This window comes from Gouania willdenowi, unplaced genomic scaffold (genome assembly GCF_900634775.1).
Source record: "Gouania willdenowi unplaced genomic scaffold, fGouWil2.1 scaffold_434_arrow_ctg1, whole genome shotgun sequence".
In the NCBI taxonomy this organism is placed as follows: Eukaryota; Metazoa; Chordata; class Actinopteri; order Blenniiformes; family Gobiesocidae; genus Gouania; species Gouania willdenowi.
This window is the reverse complement of record NW_021145195.1, coordinates 569,937-593,211: the sequence shown is the minus strand read 5'-3', so window position 1 is coordinate 593,211 and position 23,275 is coordinate 569,937. Positions and strand designations below refer to the sequence as shown.

The window sequence follows — 23,275 nt, the reverse complement described above, 5'->3', positions numbered from 1 at the left end:
GCTATTGATTAAGGACGCTGGGCTTGTAATAGGAGGGTCGACAATTCAAATCTCACCCGAATAACTGATGTGTATTAAAGTTTAACATTTCAATATTAAAGGTTTATACTGTTTTGAACTAAGGTTCACTGTTTCAAATATACGTATGTCTTCATCGTAAATAACTTGTGTAAAGTGTACTATGAGATTTCATGGAATGAAACCCAGTGTGTTATATCAATAATGGTTGAAGAATATCTTACGTTTTAGACCAAATGTTCCAAGCAAAGAGGGACCCTCATTTAGAATGATTGATAGGTTATTTTTCTCAAACCTATTGCACAGACCGCATGACCTTTTTTGCCAGTGTATGAGCTAATGTTAGAATGAATACCACACGTTGGATGACATATCCTTGAAGTATATAGGCACTTGATTGATCAAAAGGGCTTCAGAGCTGCAAGAATTTGGCAGCAGACTCTCAGCAGGTGTCTCTTTTGATATCCTGTTTTAGGACTTTGATTGTACAATAAATGACAATTCAGTTGTCCTGAAGATTTCTTCTACGCCACCTTTTTTGTCATCACCCACTGCCTTCTGAAAACCTCATAACCCACAGTGCTAAAGACGTAAACTGGCAGTCTACAGTGTATTTTTGATTTTGAATCTCATAATATATATGGACTGTTAATATATATGTGTCTTAGATATGTGTCATTGTTTATTAATCACTGACAATTCAATTTGTTTTTGTATTTCTAAAGACATAACATTGTTCACCAGAATTGCATGGGTTGGTTTTTTATTTTAATTTTAATGTATATATTAAGGAAGGATTAAGGCAGACCAAGAGAAAAAAAATAGAGTTAAAAAGTAGGTCACTGCAATTGCTTCGTTTTAAAACATTACTGTTGAGTAAGTTTGTCAGCCGTTGGGGGCCCCCCTGAGGGCGGGGCACCAGGCAGCTGCCTAGTTTGCCTGTTGGCAAAGTCCACCTCTGCAAGTAATACAGGGGTTTTAATGAAGAAAGAAGTTAAGGCACTTGTGGTTTTTGTTGCCATAGAAACCAAGTGTTCCAAATTTTGGTGTTCCATATCAACCTTTGATGTGCAGCTGACTTTGATCTCCAGCATAGAACAATTCTATCTTCAGTTTTTTGAGCTTTAATCAACAAGGAAGTCTCCTCAGAAGTCTCCATCACTCTTTAAAATACGTTGGGGTTTTTTCAAGTATCATCAGCAAAAGTTCAAACACTTTTAAAATCAACTCAAAGTAAGTGCTTTTAAGTGATCATGCTTGATATATCATTAATCTAGCCATATTGTCAGTATATCCGAACAATCCGTCCCCCCACGTGGTGGTCACTATTGTCCTTGTTTCTACCCGCGTTAAAGACAGCTGCCAGAGTTTCCTCTAACTCATCCCAACTCAATATTGGTTCTTTATCGTAGAAACAGGAATAATATCCATTAACTATTGATACCATCCATCATTCTTTATTTCTTCTTTTTCTATCCTCACTTTGTTTGCCGTCCTCCAAGGATATTTTTCCCGTTCTGATATCCCTCATGTTTTTGTCCTTATTGACTGACTTAGGCCATCGCGTTGCCACCCATCGTGCTATCCACCACCATCACCCCCACGGGGGTTTCTTGGATTTAAGATAGTACATTTAGGCCCTGATATTCTGCCACCACTGTGTCTCCCAGGTTTGCTCTCACTGTTGTAATCACTTCATCGAATTCCACAGGCCTCAATCTCTCTGCTAGGTACCCTAGTACCGGTGGAGCCTACTGACATTCCTCCTGTCGACATTCTTCGAGCAGGAGTAAAATGGGGAGGGTAACTGTATTTCCTCCGCCATTGTTTTGTCTTACGTTCGTGTCACTGTATTCTCGTAAGCGGAGACTGAGGTATCTCCTTGAGAGGGGAGCTCCAATAGCTTTCTTCCCCTATTATTTTCACGCACGTTGAATAGGCTTACCTTAACCTGATTCTTTTAATAAAAGACACCTTTCCAATTTCGTGAGCAAAGTGTCAGACCGCACACTTCTGACCTCTCTCTCTTTTTCTTTGCTCACTCTATTCAGGGTGATCAGGCCTGACAGAGTGACAAATACTAAAGAGTTTGAGGCTTCACCACTACTTTCGTACTGAGTTATCTTTTATTCCTCATAGAGTGATAGCCAATCTATTCACTCTCTTCCCACCGAGCAGTGTGGTAGGGCAATGAGATTCTCTTCCTATATCTCTTTTTAGGGGCACTCCGTAGGTTCTTTAATTAGACTCGGTACTCGTTTTCCTTTTCCCGGACTAAAAAGTTTACTTAGTCGAGCCCCACGTTGGGCGCCATGTCTTTAGCCCGCGGGACTTTATAGGGGCAAGGGTTCTAAAACTGTCTTACTCAAACAAGAATTCCCCCTCTACCTTGTCTCCGAAGCTGGCTGCCTATTCTCTATTATTGTTGTCTAATAAAGAAAAGGACTAAATGTACTTCCTCCTATTGGAAGTTGAGAAGTCTCACTATAGTTTTATGGGATTGATATTAGGACCCATCCAATATGGGTCGAAGCTGGAAACAATTCTTTTTCACAACAGCATGAGCTAGCTCACCCTGGGTACCCCTTTTAAGAGAATACCAAGGGCAGGCTCACTTACCAAAGTCCTAGAAGTGTGTCCTCCAGTCAGGTGCTGTCTCAGATGTGGGTGTTTGTCGGGCAGTTAATTTAATCAAGTAGGCTTCTTAATAGTTAAGTGAATGTTTATTGTAGGTATACAAAAATCAAAAGTCAATCAAATAAAGTTTCAAAGTATGAAAGTCTTAAACTATCAGCCGATAGAGAAAGAAGGGGATCTTCATGGACAACTAGAATGTCCGTTTAAGAGAAGACCCTGAACACAGTAACACAGTGGTTTATATAGCCCTAAGCATGGCGTGATATTATGTCATTATTCATGTTCCGACCACCTAAGCAGATAGCAAAATAGGACAAAAGTTCATACATAGGTCAAGGCCCAGATGGCATAACAGATATTCACGAAAGGTGGTTTCCACACTGGTTATTGTTGATGTCTGTGGTTAACACTTGATACATAACAAGGCGTTGGCCTCCTGTTAGAGTAAAGTGTGACTTCTTACACCTAGAAGTGTGACTCCTCACACCTCGGGGTGTTAGCTTTAGCACCTTCTGTGGAAAACAAGTGGTATTTCTTTGTTATCACTCAAAACATCTACTTTGCAGCTGTGACCTTACAAAATGCAGTAAACAGGTGTGACATGTCAGAACAGGTGATTAGCTATAATGGTTAAATGAGCATTTCTTTTTGCAGAAGTGAATGAATGATTAATACACACCATACAACAACCTCTGCAAATAATACAGGGGTTTTAATGAAGAAAGAAGTTAAGGCACTTGTGGTTTTTGTTGCCATAGAAACCAAGTGTTCCAAATTTTGGTGTTCCATATCAACCTTTGATGTGCAGCTGACTTTGATCTCCAGCATAGAACAACTTCTATCTTCAGTTTTTGAGCTTTAATCAACAAGGAAGTCTCCTCAGAAGTCTCCATCGCTCTTTAAAATACGTTGGGGCTTTCTCAAGTACCATCAGCAAAAGTTCAAACACTTTTAAATCAACTCAAAGTAAGTGTTTTTTAAAGTGATCATGTTTCCAAACTTAATGTGACAGTGACCTGGGTGTTATGGTTTCGAGAAAAAAAACATCTTAGAAATTATCAATACAGAGAAATGCAATGTAACAGTGATATAAATAAGACATCTTTCATATCTGCATTGATTAGCATGTAGTGTGGTAAACTGTTAGCAGCTGTTTTACAGTGCGCCATGTTATTATTGAGCTTTGGATAGTCTGTGAATTATTACACTGCAATAGATCACAGTTCGTGTGCATTAATGTTTCTATTTGTCAATGTTAGACATTATGAAGAAAATAATCATCTTGAAGTGGAAAGGAAAGCATTTTAAGCGTCTCCATCATCAGGGTTCAGAGGAGGGGCTCCAGGATGTCACAAACCCCCCACTTCCATCTCATCCTGCTGTTCAACAGCCAACTTCAACTGAAGTGAGTCATAGCAAATGATTATCTATATTAATATATAATAATTGTATCAGTGAATTTCAACTGGTTGAAGTATTATTGCAGTTATTCACAGAAACATTATCCTTAAAGACAAAGCTTTGGTTCAGTTGTTCTTTCTCTAACTTTGCATGATTGATGCCATCCTTGATGAGATCGTTATGTATATTATTATTGTGGTTCTCTGCATGACTCATTTAAAGTGCTTGTAAATATCACCGATCGAAATGCTTACATTATTTTACCCTGTTACTAATACATGATGTCATCTGCTTTCCTCCCTCAGAGTCTGGAGGATGTTGTGTTTGTTGATGAGCAGATGTGTGCCTGGAAAAAGCCGGAGTATGTTCAGCCGGTAAGAACCTGGACACGCCCCCTTCCCGTTTTTTTTGTAAAATTATCTACTTAATGTTGATGTGTTATTGATTCTTCTTAAAATATGGATGTTCTGCTTTTCAGGAACAGGTTCCTTATGATGAGCACAGGTACAGAGCCCAACAGCATGGGGGCCAGTACGGGGGCCACTGTAAAAGTGGCCCTACAGTATTTAATGATGTCAGGTATGGGGCCCCAAACATTGAGGACCATACAGTCAACACCGTCTTGCAGAAAGCGGAGTATTACCCCCAACAAAATCCTGGCCCCTCAACCATCCCTTCCATTCCAGCTGTGGTACACCATGTTGAGCTCCCAACCTTTACCCCCCCACCTAATGCCATGCCTCCAGGGACGTATAGAGATCCCACTTTTGGAAAAGAGTAAGTAAAACCAACAGAAAGATTAGGTCAAACACAGGCGTTACTTTATGTGTGACATGATTTCTGATTTCTGTGTTTATCTTTGTAGGAATGTGAATGTCTCTCATCCCCCACTGCAGTCAGCGCCCCCAGTGATGGCCCCAGTCTCAAGGTGAGTTGTTTTAATCCTACATGTCTTTCTTGTGTCTGAGTCTGGATCGTGCTCTTACACTGTGTATTTGTGATTTGTTCTTCCAGAAATGAGGTGATCGTGACAAAGGAGCCATACATTAAAAAGCCCCCCAACGCCTTCATGCTCTTCCTGAAACAGAACAGGGCAGCTGCGGAGGCAGAGCTGGGCGTGAGGACGAGCGCTGTGGTGAACAAACACCTCGGTGAACGGGTAAATTAGTTTGTTCAGTAACACTTGAAGTTTTATACATAAAAGCTGACATTATTATGACATGACACCTGTCATTAGCATGGATACGGTCTCATTAAGGCTGTCATTAAGTGTTGTTTGTTACCCTAACCCCTAACCCAGGGGTCACCAACCTTTCTAAAACTGAGCTACTTCATAGGTATGCTTAGTCCAAAGGGCTACCAGTTCGAAAAGAGCTTCTTAAATATTACATTTTCGCAGTTTCACTTTAATTACAGGGTAAGATAATAGCAGGCACTTTAAAAGGTCAGAAATGTTTAAGTTTCAACATGCAACACTTATTTCTCCTAATTTATTCAATCGTTTAATTTTCCACGTTTCCTAGAAAATCCCCATGTTGCTATTTTACGACAAACAACTTTTAGCTCGTCATAAAACATGACAAATTTGTAAAAATCCACTTTGCGTTTAAACAATATATATATTTTTTTCATATCATAATATATATAACATACCCAGTGTTGTGCAAGTTACTTTTAAATAGTAATTAGGGTGCTTTCACACATATAGTCCGGTGGACTCTGTGCGATTCAGGAGGTGAATCTGCAACATTTTTTGCATTTTAATTTGCTCCGGCTTTCACACATTCTATTTCCCAAGCGCACCAAACTTTCTGAACTACGTCACGCAGGCGAAACGGTTGGTGTCCGATTGGACAGAATACGTCAGACTCCAATGCTGTGACAATGTGGCGCTGCCCTTTTACTACAGTCACACCGTCACGTCCTATATTTGGTTTCTCTTCCTATGTTTTCCAAAGGAAATCCTAAAACATTCCCAGCAGAAAAGTCATTAATGATCATTCAAAATAACCCATAATCACACGATGCCACAACCTGCGCTAATGCTCGACATAAGCACAGAGGTGACTCCGCTCCGTCTCATCCGTCAGTGCTCAGAGCCGTTTAGAGAAACAGAGAAAAGTAAAATAAATTAATGATAAATTAATGATGTGGGAGAAATACAGAAGGGAGTGAGGAAATGTGACATGTTTTTTTTTTTTGTGTGCTGACTAATGCGACTCTGAAAATAGACATTATGCTCCAGCATTTTGTTTACCCTGTGCTTATAGTAACAGTGTTTTCTTCATCGAATTGGGTTGTTAGCTGTGTCCAACCCCAACCAAGAGATAGCAAGGCAAGGCAAATGTATTTGTATGGCGCATTTCATACACAACGCAACTCAATGTGCTTTACATGATCAAAAAGCGCAACAGAAAACATTCAACAGCTTAAAATCTATAAGAACATAATTTAAAATTATCAGTAAAATCAATTCAATTCATCAACAAACACATTACATCAACAACAACATGGGCAAAAATCTCCCTCTCAATCATACGCAGATTAATACTAAAACTTTATCACGTGTAGCTAGTGACTAGAGCTCCTGGTGGCCCCTCATATGGTCCATAAAGGCTACTTGGTGCCCTTGGTGAACTGTGCCCTAACCCCTAACCCCACCTAATCCCACTAGATTCCTCCACTTAACCCAGAGAATGCCAACATATCTTCAAAGGTGCTATGTCATAATTTAGCAAAACAACACTTAATGACAGCCTTCATGACACCTTATTCATGCTAATGACTAATAATGACAGCGTAATGTCAGCCTTATGTATAAAACTTTAAGTAAAGTGTTAACGTTTGTTCCTCCAGGAACGATCTGTGATATTTAAACTTTTGTCTTTGGTGTGTGCGACTGACACTTTTCTTGTTGTCCATCTACAGTGGAGAGCATTGTCACCAGAGTTAAAAGGTTTATATAATGCTGAGGCCACACTGCATGCTTTCATCCATTTGTCGAAGAACCCTGGCTGGACTAACAAAATCAACTATGTAAGTCTACTCTGCTGACATGTTGACACAGCAACTTAAAGGTGACGGTGAAAGTGTTTTTTTCAGCTGACTGAAAGGTTCATGTGGTTTATTTTAGAGAAACAAGAGGAAACGAAGAGATGAAGCCAACTAACTCAGTATCAAACCAACGAACCAACGCCGCTACACACACACATCAGCAGCACCAAGAGCAAGAACAAGCTGGACTTCCTCTGGAATCTGTTCCTTCCTCTTCTCTTTTCTATTAAATTAATAAACATGTGGAACAGTTTTTATGTGAGATAATAGAAAACTGAACATAAGGAATAGTCACACTGTTATAACAGTCTACAGGAAACATTTTTCAAACCAAATTACAAATAAATGAAAATATGCAATTTAAAGAGTAAAAGATAAACGTAGTATGTAAAAATCCATTCCAATTTATTATTAGTTTTTAAAATTAAATTTCTGCAGTGAGATATGGAAAGAGAGAAGTTACAATAATACCAAAAGGTTTTTAGTTTTTTTCTTGTCTACATCCCACTAAAAATGGGACTGTGACCAAATTTTTGGGTCCTGGGGCCTCATTTAAAAAAGTGTGCCTAGGTACGCCTGTTTCCATTTATAAATCACAATCAACTCGAAGGTTGGCGCACGTGAAGAAACACCTTGCACCGCCTATTTGGTGCCCATAAAAGGTCAGGTGAATTCCCTGAATGAATATTCATTAATACAAATTTCATGGCGGACCGAGGGGGAAAACGAGCAAATAAAACAAATTTCACTCAATGTGAGGTGGAGGTATTAATTGTTGAGGTGGACACACGCAGGAAAGTGTAATTTGGTGACACAGTGAACAATACAAATGAAAAAAAAGAAAGGCAGATCATATTGCCTCATCAGACTGTGACAAGTGAAAAATAAACGATTGTCATAAAAGCGGAGGAGAAAATGTGGATCATGTGGGAAAATGTGGGATTAAACTCTGCAGCAACTCGATCGTCTTCCTCCCTCTGCAGCCTTGTCGTCCCTCCCGCAGCACCTTGTCCTCACGGGGGGTCCTGCCTACAGTGCTCGCCGGTCTCTGTGCCAGATAAACCACTGTGCATCTTTACGCATTAGAGTGTGTTCCTTTTTATAACAGCTACAGGTGTTGCAGCCAATTGATCGGTAGTTTTGCGCAATGATCATGTGATTATTATTATTATTATTATTATTATTATTATTATTATTATTATTATTATTATTATTATTATTATTATTAATTATTATTATTATTATTTTTTTATTTATTTTTATCATGATTTTGTGCATACAGCAAGGTCAGAGCAGCCGTGGAGGTGCGCACATTATCCCATCAGGTTTTTTTTATAAATCCCAAACTTTGTTTATATGTGGCGTATGCTTTCTTTTGTACGTACGCAGCGTTCATAAATGAGGCCCCTGATCACAAGTCTAGAACTTCTGTTGTAATAGAAACATACAATATAGAAGAAACTGTTTAAAACCTGTTTTAAAGTCAATTGTGACTGATTTGTGTCAGATAATTAACTGCTATTTCTATACTGGAAAAGACTAATCACCAACCTTCCTTTCATGGCCAAGATCATTGAGAAGCTGGTCTTCAACCAACTAAGTTATTAACTTTCAACAGAGTCTTTGATACATTTCTGTCAGGCTTTGGTTCTGTCACAGCACAGAAACAGCTCTGATTAAAGTGATCAATCACATAAAGTTGAACACTGATTCAGGAAGAGTTTCTGTTCTCATTTCATTGGATCTTAGTGCTGCATTTGACACTGTGAACCGCATTTTTATTTAGCACAGATTCCAAGCGTGAGTTGGACTAAATGGAAAAGTACCGCAATGGTTTAAGTCCTATTCTGAGGAGAGAAGTTATTTTGTAAGCATTGGAAACTATGTGAAGTGGAGGTCTAAAGGTGGAGTGGTGGCCTAATGCTATTGATTAAGGACGCTGGGCTTGTAATAGGAGGGTCGACAATTCAAATCTCACCCGAATAACTGATGTGTATTAAAGTTTAACATTTCAATATTAAAGGTTTATACTGTTTTCAACTAAGGTTCACTGTTTCAAATATACGTATGTCTTCATCGTAAATAACTTGTGTAAAGTGTACTATGAGATTTCATGGAATGAAACCCAGTGTGTTAAATCAATAATGGTTGAAGAATATCTTACGTTTTAGACCAAATGTTCCAAGCAAAGAGGGACCCTCATTTAGAATGATTGATAGGTTATTTTTCTCAAACCTATTGCACAGACCGCATGACCGTTTTTGCCAGTGTATGAGCTAATGTTAGAATGAATACCACACGTTGGATGACATATCCTTGAAGTATATAGGCACTTGCTTGATCAAAAGGGCTTCAGAGCTGCAAGAATTTGGCAGCAGACTCTCAGCAGGTGTCTCTTTTGATATCCTGTTTTAGGACTTTGATTGTACAATAAATGACAGTTCAGTTGTCCTGAAGATTTCTTCTACGCCACCTTTTTTTGTCATCACCCACTGCCTTCTGAAAACCTCATAACCCACAGTGCTAAAGAGGTAAACTGGCAGTCTACAGTGTATTTTTGATTTTGAATCTCATAATATATATGGACTGTTAATATATATGTGTCTTAGATATGTGTCATTATTTATTAATCACTGACAATTCAATTTGTCTTTGTATTTCTAAAGACATAACATTGTTCACCAGAATTGCATGGGTTGGTTTTTTATTTTAATTTTAATGTATATATTAAGGAAGGATTAAGGCAGACCAAGAGAAAAAAAAATAGAGTTAAAGAGGTAGGTCACTGCAATTGCTTCGTTTTAAAACATTACTGTTGAGTAAAGTTTGTCAGCCGTTGGGGGCCCCCCTGAGGGCGGGGCCCCAGGAAGCTGCCTAGTTTGCCTGTTGGCAAAGTCCACCTCTGCAAATAATACAGGGGTTTTAATAAAAAAAAGAAGTTAAGGCACTTGCGGTTTTTGTTGCCATAGAAACCAAGTGTTCCAAATTTCAGTGTTCCATATCAACCTTTGATGTGCAGCTGACTTTGATCTCCAGCATAGAACAACTTCTATCTTCAGTTTTTGAGCTTTAATCAACAAGGAAGTCTCCTCAGAAGTCTCCATCGCTCTTTAAAATACATTGGGATTTTTTCAAGTATCATCAGCAAAAGTTCAAACACTTTTTAAATCAACTCAAAGTAAGTGCTTTTAAAGTGATCATGTTTCCAAACTTAATGTGACAGTGACCTGGGTGTTATGGTTTCGAGATAAACATCTTAGAAATTATCATACAGAGAAATGCAATGTAACAGTGACATAAATAAGACGTCTTTCATATCTGCAGTGATTAGCATGTAGTGTGGTAAACTGTTAGCAGCTGTTTTACAGTGAGCCATGTTATTATTGAGCTTTGGATAGTCTGTGAATTATTACACTGCAATAGATCACAGTTCGTGTGCATTAATGTTTCTATTTGTCAATGTTAGACATTATGAAGAAAATAATCATCTTGAAGTGGAAAGGAAAGCATTTTAAAGCGTCTCCATCATCAGGGTTCAGAGGAGGGGCTCCAGGATGTCACAAACCCCCCACTTCCATCTCATCCTGCTGTTCAACAGCTAACTTCAACTGAAGTGAGTCATAACAAATGATTCTCTATATTCATATATAGAAATTGTATCAGTGAATTTCAACTGGTTGAAGTATTATTGCAGTTATTCATAGAAACATTATCCTTAAAGACAAAGCTTTTGTTCAGTTGTTCTTTCTCTAACTTTGCATGATTGATGCCATCCTTGATGAGATCGTTATGTATATTATTATTGTGGTTCTCTGCATGACTCATTTAAAGTGCTTGTAAATATCACTGATCGAAATGCTTACATTATTTTACCCTGTTACTAATACATGATGTCATCTGCTTTCCTCCCTCAGAGTCTGGAGGATGTTGTGTTTGTTGATGAGCAGATGTGTGCCTGGAAAAAGCCGGAGTATGTTCAGCCGGTAAGAACCTGGACACGCCCCCTTCCCGTTTTTTTGTAAAATTATCTACTTAATGTTGATGTGTTATTGATTCTTCTTAAAATATGGATGTTCTGCTTTTCAGGAACAGGTTCCTTATGATGAGCACAGGTACAGAGCCCAACAGCATGGGGGCCAGTACGGGGGCCACTGTAAAAGTGGCCCTACAGTATTTAATGATGTCAGGCATGGGGCCCCAAACATTGAGGACCATAAAGTCAACACCGTCTTGCAGAAAGCGGATTATTACCCCCAACAAAATCCTGGCCCCTCAACCATCCCTTCCATTCCAGCTGTGGTACACCATGTTGAGCTCCCAACCTTTACCCCCCCCACCCAGTAATGAGGTGATCGTGACAAAGGAGCCATACATTAAAAAGCCCCCCAACGCCTTCATGCTCTTCCTGAAACAGAACAGGGCAGCTGCGGAGGCAGAGCTGGGCGTGAGGACGAGCGCTGTGGTGAACAAACACCTCGGTGAACGGGTAAATTAGTTTGTTCAGTAACACTTGAAGTTTTATACATAAAAGCTGACATTATTATGACATGACACCTGTCATTAGCATGGATACGGTCTCATTAAGGCTGTCATTAAGTGTTGTTTGTTACCCTAACCCCTAACCCAGGGGTCACCAACCTTTCTAAAACTGAGCTACTTCATAGGTATGCGTAGTCCAAAGGGCTACCAGTTCGAAAAGAGCTTCTTAAATATTACATTTTCGCAGTTTCACTTTAATTACAGGGTATGATAATAGCAGGCACTTTAAAAGGTCAGAAATGTCTAAGTTTCAACATGCAACACTTTATTTCTCCTAATTTATTCAATCGTTTAATTTTCCATGTTTCCTAGAAAATCCCCATGTTGCTATTTTACGACAAACAACTTTAGCTCATCATAAAACATGACAAATTTGTAAAAATCCACTTTGCGTTTAAACAATATATATATTTTATTCATATCATAATATATATAACATACCCAGTGTTGTGCAAGTTACTTTTAAATAGTAATTAGGGTGCTTTCACACATATAGTCCGGTGGACTCTGTGCGATTCAGGAGGTGAATCTGCAACATTTTTTGCATTTTAATTTGCTCCGGCTTTCACACATTCTATTTGCCAAGCGCACCAAACTTTCTGAACTACGTCACGCAGGCGAAACGGTTGGTGTCCGATTGGACAGAATACTTCAGACTCCAATGCTGTGACAATGTGGCGCTGCCCTTTTACTACAGTCACACCGTCACGTCCTATATTTGGTTTCTCTTCCTATGTTTTCCAAAGGAAATCCTAAAACATTCCCAGCAGAAAAGTCATTAATGATCATTCAAAATAACCCATAATCACACGATGCCACAACCTGCGCTAATGCTCGACATAAGCACAGAGGTGACTCCGCTCCGTCTCATCCGTCAGCGCTCAGAGCCGTTTAGAGAAACAGAGATAAGTAAAATAAATTAATGATAAATTAATGATGTGGGAGAAATACAGAAGGGAGTGAGGAAATGTGACATGTTTTTTTTTTTTTTGTGTGCTGACTAATGCGACTCTGAAAATAGACATTATGCTCCAGCATTTTGTTTACCCTGTGCTTATAGTAACAGTGTTTTCTTCATCGAATTGGGTTGTTAGCTGTGTCCAACCCCAACCAAGAGATAGCAAGGCAAGGCAAATGTATTTGTATAGCGCATTTCATACACAAGGCAACTCAATGTGCTTTACATGATCAAAAAGTGCAACAGAAAATATTCAACAGCTTAAAATCTATAAGAACATAATTTAAAATTATCAGTAAAATCAATTCAATTCATCAACAAACACATTACATCAACAACAACATGGCCAAAAATCTCCCTCTCAATCATACGCAGATTAATACTAAAACTTTATCCCGTGTAGCTAGTGACTAGAGCTCCTGGTGGCCCCTCATATGGTCCATAAAGGCTACTTGGTGCCCTTGGTGAACTGTGCCCTAACCCCTAACCTCACCTAATCCCACTAGATTCCTCCACTTAACCCAGAGAATGCCAACATATCTTCAAAGGTGCTATGTCATAATTTAGCAAACAACACTTAATGACAGCCTTCATGACACCTTATTCATGCTAATGGACTAATAATGACAGCGTAATGTCAGCCTTATGTATAAAACTTTAAGTAAAGTGTTAACGTTTGTTCCTCCAGGAACGATCTGTGATATTTAAAACTTTTGTCTTTGGTGTGTGCGACTGACACTTTTCTTGTTGTCCATCTACAGTGGAGAGCATTGTCACCAGAGTTAAAAGGTTTATATAATGCTGAGGCACACTGCATGCTTTCATCCATTTGTCGGAGAACCCTGGCTGGACAAACAAAATCAACTATGTAAGTCTACTCTGCTGACATGTTGACACAGCAACTTAAAGGTGACAGTGAAAGTTTTTTTTCAGCTGACTGAAAGGTTCATGTGGTTTATTTTAGAGAAACAAGAGGAAACGAAGAGATGACGCCAACTAACTCAGTATCAAACCAACGAACCAACGCCGCTACACACACACATCAGCAGCACCAAGAGCAAGAACAAGCTGGACTTCCTCTGGAATCTGTTCCTTCCTCTTCTCTTTTCTATTAAATTAATAAACATGTGGAACAGTTTTTATGTGAGATAATAGAAAACTGAACATAAGGAATAGTCACACTGTTATAACAGTCTACAGGAAACATTTTTCAAACCAAATTACAAATAAATGAAAATATGCAATATAAAGAGTAAAAGATAAACGTAGTATGTAAAAATCCATTCCAATTTATTATTAGTTTTTAAAATTAAATTTCTGCAGTGAGATATGGAAAGAGAGAAGTTACAATAATGCCAAAAGGTTTTTAGTTTTTTCTTGTCTACATCCCACTGAAAATGGGACTGTGACCAAATTTTTGGGTCCTGGGGCCTCATTTAAAAAAGTGTGCCTAGGTACGCCTGTTTCCATTTCTAAATCACAATCAACTCGAAGGTTGGCGCACGTGAAGAAACACCTTGCACCGCCTATTTGGTGCCCATAAAAGGTCAGGTGAATTCCCTGAATGAATATTCATGATAACAAATTTCATGGCGGACCGAGGAGGAAAACGAGCAAATAAAACAAATTTCACTCAATGTGAGGTGGAGGTATTAATTGTTGAGGTGGACACACGCAGGAGAGTGTAATTTGGTGACACAGTGAACAATACGAATGAAAAAAAAGAAAGGCAGATCATATTGCCTCATCAGACTGTGACAGGTGAAAAATAAACGATTGTCATAAAAGCGGAGGAGAAAATATGGATCACTCTCAGCATCTGTTCAACAGGTGGAGGAAAGAAGACCGGAGCTCAGCCTCACAAAAAGCTGGAGGATTAGAGGGTATTGGCCTAACTCTCTGTGTAACGGAGGTGGGACACACACAGATACACTACATATGCGCCAAAAACATGGGATTAAACTCTGCAGCAACTCGATCGTCTTCCTCCCTCTGCAGCCTTGTCGTCCCTCCCGCAGCACCTTGTCCTCACGGTGGGTCCTGCCTACAGTGCTCGCCAGTCTCTGCGCCAGATAAGCCACTGTGCATCTTTACGCATTAGAGTGTGTTCCTTCTTATAGCCAATTGATCGGTAGTTTTGCGCAATGATCATGTGATTTTGATTATTATTATTATTATTATTATTATTATTATTATTATTATTATTAATGATATAAAACTGTATTTGTAGGCGCGCGCACGTCACTCACTCCCTGTGGCGTCAGTATAATTTTTTCCTCCTCCGTCTTTGCAAATGCATTCTTCAAATAATGTGTTGTGAAATGTTCAATGCGTTTGATTATTTCACACAAATTCTATGAATTTCACAGAGCTGTCTTTAATTTCATTCTTCTCCTGTTGGCGTCTGAGTTTCCCGTTTCTCATGATTTTGTGCGTACGGCAAGGTCAGTGCAGCCGTGGAGGTGCGCACATTATCTCATCAGGTTTTTTTTTATAAATCCCAAACTTTGTTTATATGTGGCGTATGCTTTCTTTTGTACGTACGCAGCGTTTATAAATGAGGCCCCTGATCACAAGTCTAGAACTTCTGTTGTAATAGAAACATACAATATAGAAGAAAACTGTTTAAACCTGTTTTAAAGTCAATTGTGACTGATTTGTGTCAGATAATTAACTGCTATTTCTATACTGAAAAGACTAATCACCAACCTTCCTTTCATGGCCAAGATCATTGAGAAGCTGGTCTTCAACCAACTAAGTTATTAACTTTCAACAGAGTCTTTGATACATTTCTGTCAGGCTTTGGTTCTGTCACAGCACAGAAACAGCTCTGATTAAAGTGATCAATCACATAAAGTTGAACACTGATTCAGGAAGAGTTTCTGTTCTCATTTCATTGGATCTTAGTGCTGCATTTGACACTGTGAACCGCATTTTTATTTAGCACAGATTCCAAGCGTGAGTTGGACTAAATGGAAAAGTACCGCAATGGTTTAAGTCCTATTCTGAGGAGAGAAGTTATTTTGTAAGCATTGGAAACTATGTGAAGTGGAGGTCTAAAGGTGGAGTGGTGGCCTAATGCTATTGATTAAGGACGCTGGGCTTGTAATAGGAGGGTCGACAATTCAAATCTCACCCGAATAACTGATGTGTATTAAAGTTTAACATTTCAATATTAAAGGTTTATACTGTTTTCAACTAAGGTTCACTGTTTCAAATATACGTATGTCTTCATCGTAAATAACTTGTGTAAAGTGTACTATGAGATTTCATGGAATGAACCCAGTGTGTTATATCAATAATGGTTGAAGAATATCTTACGTTTTAGACCAAATGTTCCAAGCAAAGAGGGACCTCATTTAGAATGATTGATAGGTTATTTTTCTCAAACCTATTGCACAGACCGCATGACCTTTTTTGCCAGTGTATGAGCTAATGTTAGAATGAATACCACACGTTGGATGACATATCCTTGAAGTATATAGGCACTTGCTTGATCAAAAGGGCTTCAGAGCTGCAAGAATTTGGCAGCAGACTCTCAGCAGGTTGTCTCTTTTGATATCCTGTTTTAGGACTTTGATTGTACAATAAATGACAATTCAGTTGTCCTGAAGATTTTTTCTACGCCACCTTTTTTGTCATCACCCCACTGCCTTCTGAAAACCTCATAACCCACAGTGCTAAAGAGGTAAACTGGCAGTCTACAGTGTATTTTTGATTTTGAATCTCATAATATATATGGACTGTTAATATATATGTGTCTTAGATATGTGTCATTATTTATTAATCACTGACAATTCAATTTGTTTTTGTATTTCTAAAGACATAACATTGTTCACCAGAATTGCATGGGTTGGTTTTTTATTTTAATTTTAATGTATATATTAAGGAAGGATTAAGGCAGACCAAGAGAAAAAAAATAGAGTTAAAAAGGTAGGTCACTGCAATTGCTTCGTTTTAAAACATTACTGTTGAGTAAAGTTTGTCAAGCCGTTGGGGGCCCCCCTGAGGGCGGGGCACCAGGCAGCTGCCTAGTTTTGCCTGTTGGCAAAGTCCACCTCTGCAAATAATACAGGGGTTTTAATGAAGAAAGAAGTTAAGGCACTTGTGGTTTTTGTTGCCATAGAAACCAAGTGTTCCAAATTTGGTGTTCCATATCAACCTTTGATGTGCAGCTGACTTTGATCTCCAGCATAGAACAATTTCTATCTTCAGTTTTTGAGCTTTAATCAACAAGGAAGTCTCCTCAGAAGTCTCCATCACTCTTTAAAATACGTTGGGGTTGGGGCGGTGTTTAGCTCAGTGGGTAGAGCGCCCGCCCCATGTACAGAGGCTATAGTTCCTCACCTGCAGCGGGTCCAGGTTCGATTCCCGGCCTGGGACCCTTTCCTGCGTGTCATTCCCTGCTCTCTCTAACCCCCTTCCTGTCTAGCAACTGTCATATAAAGGCCACTAGAGCCAAAAAAATCCTTTAAAAAAAAAAAAAAAAAAACAAAAATACGTTGGGGTTTTTTCAAGTATCATCAGCAAAAGTTCAAACACTTTTAAAATCAACTCAAAGTAAGTGCTTTTAAAGTGATCATGCTTGATATATCATTAATCTAGCCATATTGTCAGTATATCCGAACAATCCGTCCCCCCACGTGGTGGTCACTATTGTCCTTGTTTCTACCGCGTTAAAGACAGCTGCCAGAGTTTCCTCTAACTCATCCCAACTCAATATTGGTTCTTTATCGTAGAAACAGGAATAATATCCATTAACTATTGATACCATCCCATCATTCTTTATTTCTTCTTTTTCTATCCTCACTTTGTTTGCCGTCCTCCAAGGATATTTTCCCGTTCTGATATCCCTCATGTTTTTGTCCTTATTGACTGACTTAGGCCATCGCGTTGCCACCCATCGTGCTACTCCACCACCATCACCCCCACGGGGGTTTCTTGGATTTAAGATAGTACATTTAGGCCCTGATATTTCTGCCACCACTGTGTCTCCCAGGTTTGCTCTCACTGTTGTAATCACTTCATCGAATTCCACGGCCTCAATCTCTCTGCTAGGTACCCTAGTACCGGTGGAGCCTACTGACATTCCTCCTGTCGACATTCTTCGAGCAGGAGTAAAATGGGGAGGTAACTGTATTTCCTCCGCCATTGTTTTGTCTTACGTTCGTGTCACTGTATTCTCGTAAGCGGAGACTGAGGTATCTCCTTGAGAGGGGAGCTCCAATAGCTTTCTTCCCCTCTTATTTTCACGCGCGTTGAATAGGCTTACCTTAACCTGATTCTTTTAATAAAGACACCTTTCCAATTTCGTGAGCAAAGTGTCAGACCGCACACTTCTGACCTCTCTCTCTTTTTCTTTGCTCACTCTATTCAGGGTGATCAGGCCTGACAGAGTGACAAATACTAAGGAGTTTGAGGCTTCACCACTACTTTCGTACTGAGTTATCTTTTATTCCTCATAGAGTGATAGCCAATCTATTCACTCTCTTCCCACCAAGCAGTGTGGTAGGGCAATGAGATTCTCTTCCTATATCTCTTTTTAGGGGCACTTCGTAGGTTCTTTAATTAGACTCGGTACTCGTTTTCCTTTTCCCGGATTAAAAAGTTTACTTAGTCGAGCCCCACGTTGGGCGCCATGTCTTTTTCCCGCGGGACTTTATAGCGGCAATGGTTCTAAAACTGTCTTACTCAAACAAGAATTCCCCCTCTACCTTGTCTCCGAAGCTGGCTGCCTATTCTCTATTATTGTTGTCTAATAAAGAAAGGACTAAATGTACTTCCTCCTATTGGAAGTTGAGAAGTCTCACTATAGTTTTATGGGATTGATATTAGGACCCATCCAATATGGGTCGAAGCTGGAAACAACTCTTTTTCACAACAGCATGAGCTAGCTCACCCTGGGTACCCCTTTTAAGAGAATACCAAGGGCAGGCTCACTTACCAAAGGCCTAGAAGTGTGTCCTCCAGTCAGGCGCTGTCTCAGATGTGGGTGTTTGTCAGGCGGTTAATTTAATCAAGTAGGCTTCTTAATAGTTAGTGAATGTTTATTATAGGTTTACAAAAATCAAAAGTCAATCAAATAAAGTTTCAAAGTATCAAAGTCTTAAACTATCAGCCGATAGAGAAAGAAGGGGATCTTCATGGACAACTAGAATGTCCGTTTAAGAGAAGACCCTGAACACAGTAACACAGTGGTTTATATAGCCCTAAGCATGGCGTGATATTATGTCATTATTCATGTTCCGACCACCTAAGCAGATAGCAAAATAGGACAAAAGTTCATACATAGGTCAAGGCCCAGATGGCATAACAGATATTCACAAAAGGTGGTTTCCACACTGGTTATTGTTGATGTCTGTGGTTAACACTTGATACATAACAAGGCGTTGGCCTCCTGTTAGAGTAAAGTGTGACTTCTAGAAGTGTGACTCCTCACACCTCGGGGTGTTAGCTTTAGCACCTTCTGTGGAAAACAAGTGGTATTTCTTTGTTATCACTCAAAACATCTACTTTACAGCTGTGACCTTACAAAATGCAGTAAACAGGTGTGACATGTCAGAACAGGTGATTAGCTATAATGGTTAAATAAGCATTTCTTTTTGCAGAAGTGAATGAATGATTAATACACACCATACAACAACCTCTGCAAATAATACAAGGGTTTTAATGAAGAAAGAAGTTAAGGCACTTGTGGTTTTTGTTGCCATAGAAACCAAGTGTTCCAAATTTTGGTGTTCCATATCAACCTTGATGTGCAGCTGACTTGATCTCCAGCATAGAACAACTTCTATCTTCAGTTTTTGAGCTTTAATCAACAAGGGAGTCTCCTCAGAAGTCTCCATCGCTCTTTAAAATACGTTGGGGTTTTCTCAAGTATCATCAGCAAAAGTTCAAACACTTTTTAAATCAACTCAAAGTAAGTGTTTTTAAAGTGATCATGTTTCCAAACTTAATGTGACAGTGACCTGGGTGTTTTGGTTTCGAGATAAACATCTTAGAAATTATCAATACAGAGAAATGCAATGTAACAGTGATATAAATAAGACGTATTTCATATCTGCAGTGATTAGCATGTAGTGTGGTAAACTGTTAGCAGCTGTTTTACAGTGAGCCATGTTATTATTGAGCTTTGGATAGTCTGTGAATTATTACACTGCAATAGATCACAGTTCGTGTGCATTAATGTTTCTATTTGTCAATGTTAGACATTATGAAGAAAATAATCTTCTTGAAGTGGAAAGGAAAGCATTTTAAGCGTCTCCATCATCAGGGTTCAGAGGAGGGGCTCCAGGATGTCACAAACCCCCCATTTCCATCTCATCCTGCTGTTCAACAGCCAACTTCAACTGAAGTGAGTCATAGCAAATGATTCTCTATATTCATATATAATAATTGTATCAGTGAATTTCAACTGGTTGAAGTATTATTGCAGTTATTCATAGAAACATTATCCTTAAAGACAAAGCTTTGGTTCAGTTGTTCTTTCTCTAACTTTGCATGATTGATGCCATCCTTGATGAGATCGTTATGTATATTATTATTGTGGTTCTCTGCATGACTCATTTAAAGTGCTTGTAAATATCACTGATCGAAATGCTTACATTATTTTACCCTGTTACTAATACATGATGTCATCTGCTTTCCTCCCTCAGAGTCTGGAGGATGTTGTGTTTGTTGATGAGCAGATGTGTGCCTGGAAAAAGCCGGAGTATGTTCAGCCGGTAAGAACCTGGACATGACCCCTTCCCGTTTTTTTTGTAAAATTATCTACTTAATGTTGATGTGTTATTGATTCTTCTTAAAATATGGATGTTCTGCTTTTCAGGAACAGGTTCCTTATGATGAGCACAGGTACAGAGCCCAACAGCATGGGGGCCAGTACGGGGGCCACTGTAAAAGTGGCCCTACGGTATTTAATGATGTCAGGCATGGGGCACCAAACATTGAGGACCATACAGTCAACACCGTCTTGCAGAAAGCGGATTATTACCCCCAACAAAATCCTGGCCCCTCAACCATCCCTTCCATTCCAGCTGTGGTACACCATGTTGAGCTCCCAACCTTTACCCCCCCACCCAGTAATGAGGTGATCGTGACAAAGGAGCCATACATTAAAAAGCCCCCCAACGCCTTCATGCTCTTCCTGAAACAGAACAGGGCAGCTGCGGAGGCAGAGCTGGGCGTGAGGACGAGCGCTGTGGTGAACAAACACCTCGGTGAACGGGTAAATTAGTTTGTTCAGTAACACTTGAAGTTTTATACATAAAAGCTGACATTATTATGACATGACACCTGTCATTAGCATGGATACGGTCTCATTAAGGCTGTCATTAAGTGTTGTTTGTTACCCTAACCCCTAACCCAGGGGTCACCAACCTTTCTAAAACTGAGCTACTTCATAGGTATGCTTAGTCCAAAGGGCTACCAGTTCGAAAAGAGCTTCTTAAATATTACATTTTCGCAGTTTCACTTAATTACAGGGTAAGATAATAGCAGGCACTTTAAAAGGTCAGAAATGTTTAAGTTTCAACATGCAACACTTTATTTCTCCTAATTTATTCAATCGTTTAATTTTCCACGTTTCCTAGAAAATCCCCATGTTGCTATTTTACGACAAACAACTTTTAGCTCGTCATAAAACATGACAAATTTGTAAAAATCCACTTTGCGTTTAAACAATATATATATTTTATTCATATCATAATATATATAACATACCAGTGTTGTGCAAGTTACTTTTAAATAGTAATTAGGGTGCTTTCACACATATAGTCCGGTGGACTCTGTGCGATTCAGGAGGTGAATCTGCAACATTTTTTGCATTTTAATTTGCTCCGGCTTTCACACATTCTATTTCCCAAGCGCACCAAACTTTCTGAACTACGTCACGCAGGCGAAACGGTTGGTGTCCGATTGGACAGAATACGTCAGACTCCAATGCTGTGACAATGTGGCGCTGCCCTTTTACTACAGTCACACCGTCACGTCCTATATTTGGTTTCTCTTCCTATGTTTTCCAAAGGAAGTCCTAAAACATTCCCAGCAGAAAAGTCATTAATGATCATTCAAAATAACCCATAATCACACGATGCCACAACCTGCGCTAATGCTCGACATAAGCACAGAGGTGACTCCGCTCCGTCTCATCCGTCAGCGCTCAGAGCCGTTTAGAGAAACAGAGAAAAGTAAAATAAATTAATGATAAATTAATGATGTGGGAGAAATACAGAAGGGAGTGAGGAAATGTGACATGTTTTTTTTTTTTGTGTGCTGACTAATGCGACTCTGAAAATAGACATTATGCTCCAGCATTTTGTTTACCCTGTGCTTATAGTAACAGTGTTTTCTTCATCGAATTGGGTTGTTAGCTGTGTCCAACCCCAACCAAGAGATAGCAAGGCAAGGCAAATGTATTTGTATAGCGCATTTCATACACAAGGCAACTCAATGTGCTTTACATGATCAAAAAGCGCAACAGAAAACATTCAACAGCTTAAAATCTATAAGAACATAATTTAAAATTATCAGTAAAATCAATTGAATTCATCAACAAACACATTACATCAACAACAACATGGGCAAAAATCTCCCTCTCAATCATACGCAGATTAATACTAAAACTTTATCCCGTGTAGCTAGTGACTAGAGCTCCTGGTGGCCCCTCATATGGTCCATAAAGGCTACTTGGTGCCCTTGGTGAACTGTGCCCTAACCCCTAACCCCACCTAATCCCACTAGATTCCTCCACTTAACCCAGAGAATGCCAACATATCTTCAAAGGTGCTATGTCATAATTTAGCAAAACAACACTTAATGACAGCCTTCATGACACCTTATTCATGCTAATGACTAATAATGACAGCGTAATGTCAGCCTTATGTATAAAACTTTAAGTAAAGTGTTAACGTTTGTTCCTCCAGGAACGATTTATGATATTTAAACTTTTGTCTTTGGTGTGTGCGACTGACACTTTTCTTGTTGTCCATCTACAGTGGAGAGCATTGTCACCAGAGTTAAAAGGTTTATATAATGCTGAGGCCACACTGCATGCTTTCATCCATTTGTTGAAGAACCCTGGCTGGACTAACAAAATCAACTATGTAAGTCTACTCTGCTGACATGTTGACACAGCAACTTAAAGGTGACGGTGAAAGTGTTTTTTCAGCTGACTGAAAGGTTCATGTGGTTTATTTTAGAGAAACAAGAGGAAACGAAGAGATGAAGCCAACTAACTCAGTATCAAACCAACGAATCAACGCCGCTACACACACACATCAGCAGCACCAAGAGCAAGAACAAGCTGGACTTCCTCTGGAATCTGTTCCTTCCTCTTCTCTTTTCTATTAAATTAATAAACATGTGGAACAGTTTTTATGTGAGATAATAGAAAACTGAACATATGGAATAGTCACACTGTTATAACAGTCTACAGGAAACATTTTTCAAACCAAATTACAAATAAATGAAAATATGCAATTTAAAGAGTAAAAGATAAACGTAGTATGTAAAAATCCATTCCAATTTATTATTAGTTTTTAAAATTAAATTTCTGCAGTGAGATATGGAAAGAGAGAAGTTACAATAATACCAAAAGGTTTTTAGTTTTTTTCTTGTCTACATCCCACTGAAAATGGGACTGTGACCAAATTTTTGGGTCCTGGGGCC

General features: G+C 39.1%; 2 protein-coding genes across 4 annotated transcripts; both read left to right on the top strand.

Annotated features, from left to right (window-relative positions):
• The first annotated feature begins 3,591 nt into the window (after positions 1–3,591).
• On the top strand, positions 3,592–7,253 carry LOC114460374 (transcription factor 7-like). Its single transcript, XM_028442315.1, has 8 exons — positions 3,592–3,621; positions 3,915–4,060; positions 4,362–4,430; positions 4,535–4,833; positions 4,922–4,984; positions 5,071–5,215; positions 6,985–7,092; positions 7,190–7,253. The coding sequence occupies exons 2-8, from the start codon at positions 3,920–3,922 to the stop codon at positions 7,223–7,225; spliced, it is 861 nt and encodes a 286-aa protein (XP_028298116.1). The 5' UTR covers positions 3,592–3,621; positions 3,915–3,919; the 3' UTR covers positions 7,226–7,253.
• A 2,929-nt stretch (positions 7,254–10,182) lies between these two features.
• Positions 10,183–22,894, top strand: LOC114460378 (transcription factor 7-like 1-C). Of its 3 annotated transcripts, none has more exons than XM_028442332.1 (6): positions 10,183–10,288; positions 19,816–19,961; positions 20,263–20,331; positions 20,436–20,834; positions 22,603–22,710; positions 22,807–22,894. In XM_028442332.1, the coding sequence occupies exons 2-6, from the start codon at positions 19,821–19,823 to the stop codon at positions 22,840–22,842; spliced, it is 753 nt and encodes a 250-aa protein (XP_028298133.1). In that variant the 5' UTR covers positions 10,183–10,288; positions 19,816–19,820; the 3' UTR covers positions 22,843–22,894. The 3 variants fall into 3 exon arrangements, with proteins under 3 accessions (XP_028298133.1, XP_028298132.1, XP_028298131.1); XM_028442331.1 differs by lacking the exon at positions 10,183–10,288 and adding an exon at positions 17,121–17,167; XM_028442330.1 differs by lacking the exon at positions 10,183–10,288 and adding an exon at positions 19,416–19,526.
• The last annotated feature ends 381 nt before the right edge of the window (positions 22,895–23,275 follow it).

Bases quoted from the DNA above. Each gene is read 5' to 3' on its own strand.
- LOC114460374 (XM_028442315.1), top strand. From the start codon at position 3,920: ATGAAGAAAATAATCATCTTGAAGTGGAAAGGAAAGCATTTTAAGCGT. The intron at 5,216-6,984 runs GTAAATTAGTTT...GTCCATCTACAG, and splicing joins ACAAACACCTCGGTGAACGG to TGGAGAGCATTGTCACCAGA. The intron at 7,093-7,189 runs GTAAGTCTACTC...GGTTTATTTTAG, and splicing joins GGACTAACAAAATCAACTAT to AGAAACAAGAGGAAACGAAG.
- LOC114460378 (XM_028442332.1), top strand. From the start codon at position 19,821: ATGAAGAAAATAATCTTCTTGAAGTGGAAAGGAAAGCATTTTAAGCGT. The intron at 19,962-20,262 runs GTGAGTCATAGC...TTCCTCCCTCAG, and splicing joins AACAGCCAACTTCAACTGAA to AGTCTGGAGGATGTTGTGTT. The intron at 20,332-20,435 runs GTAAGAACCTGG...TCTGCTTTTCAG, and splicing joins AGCCGGAGTATGTTCAGCCG to GAACAGGTTCCTTATGATGA.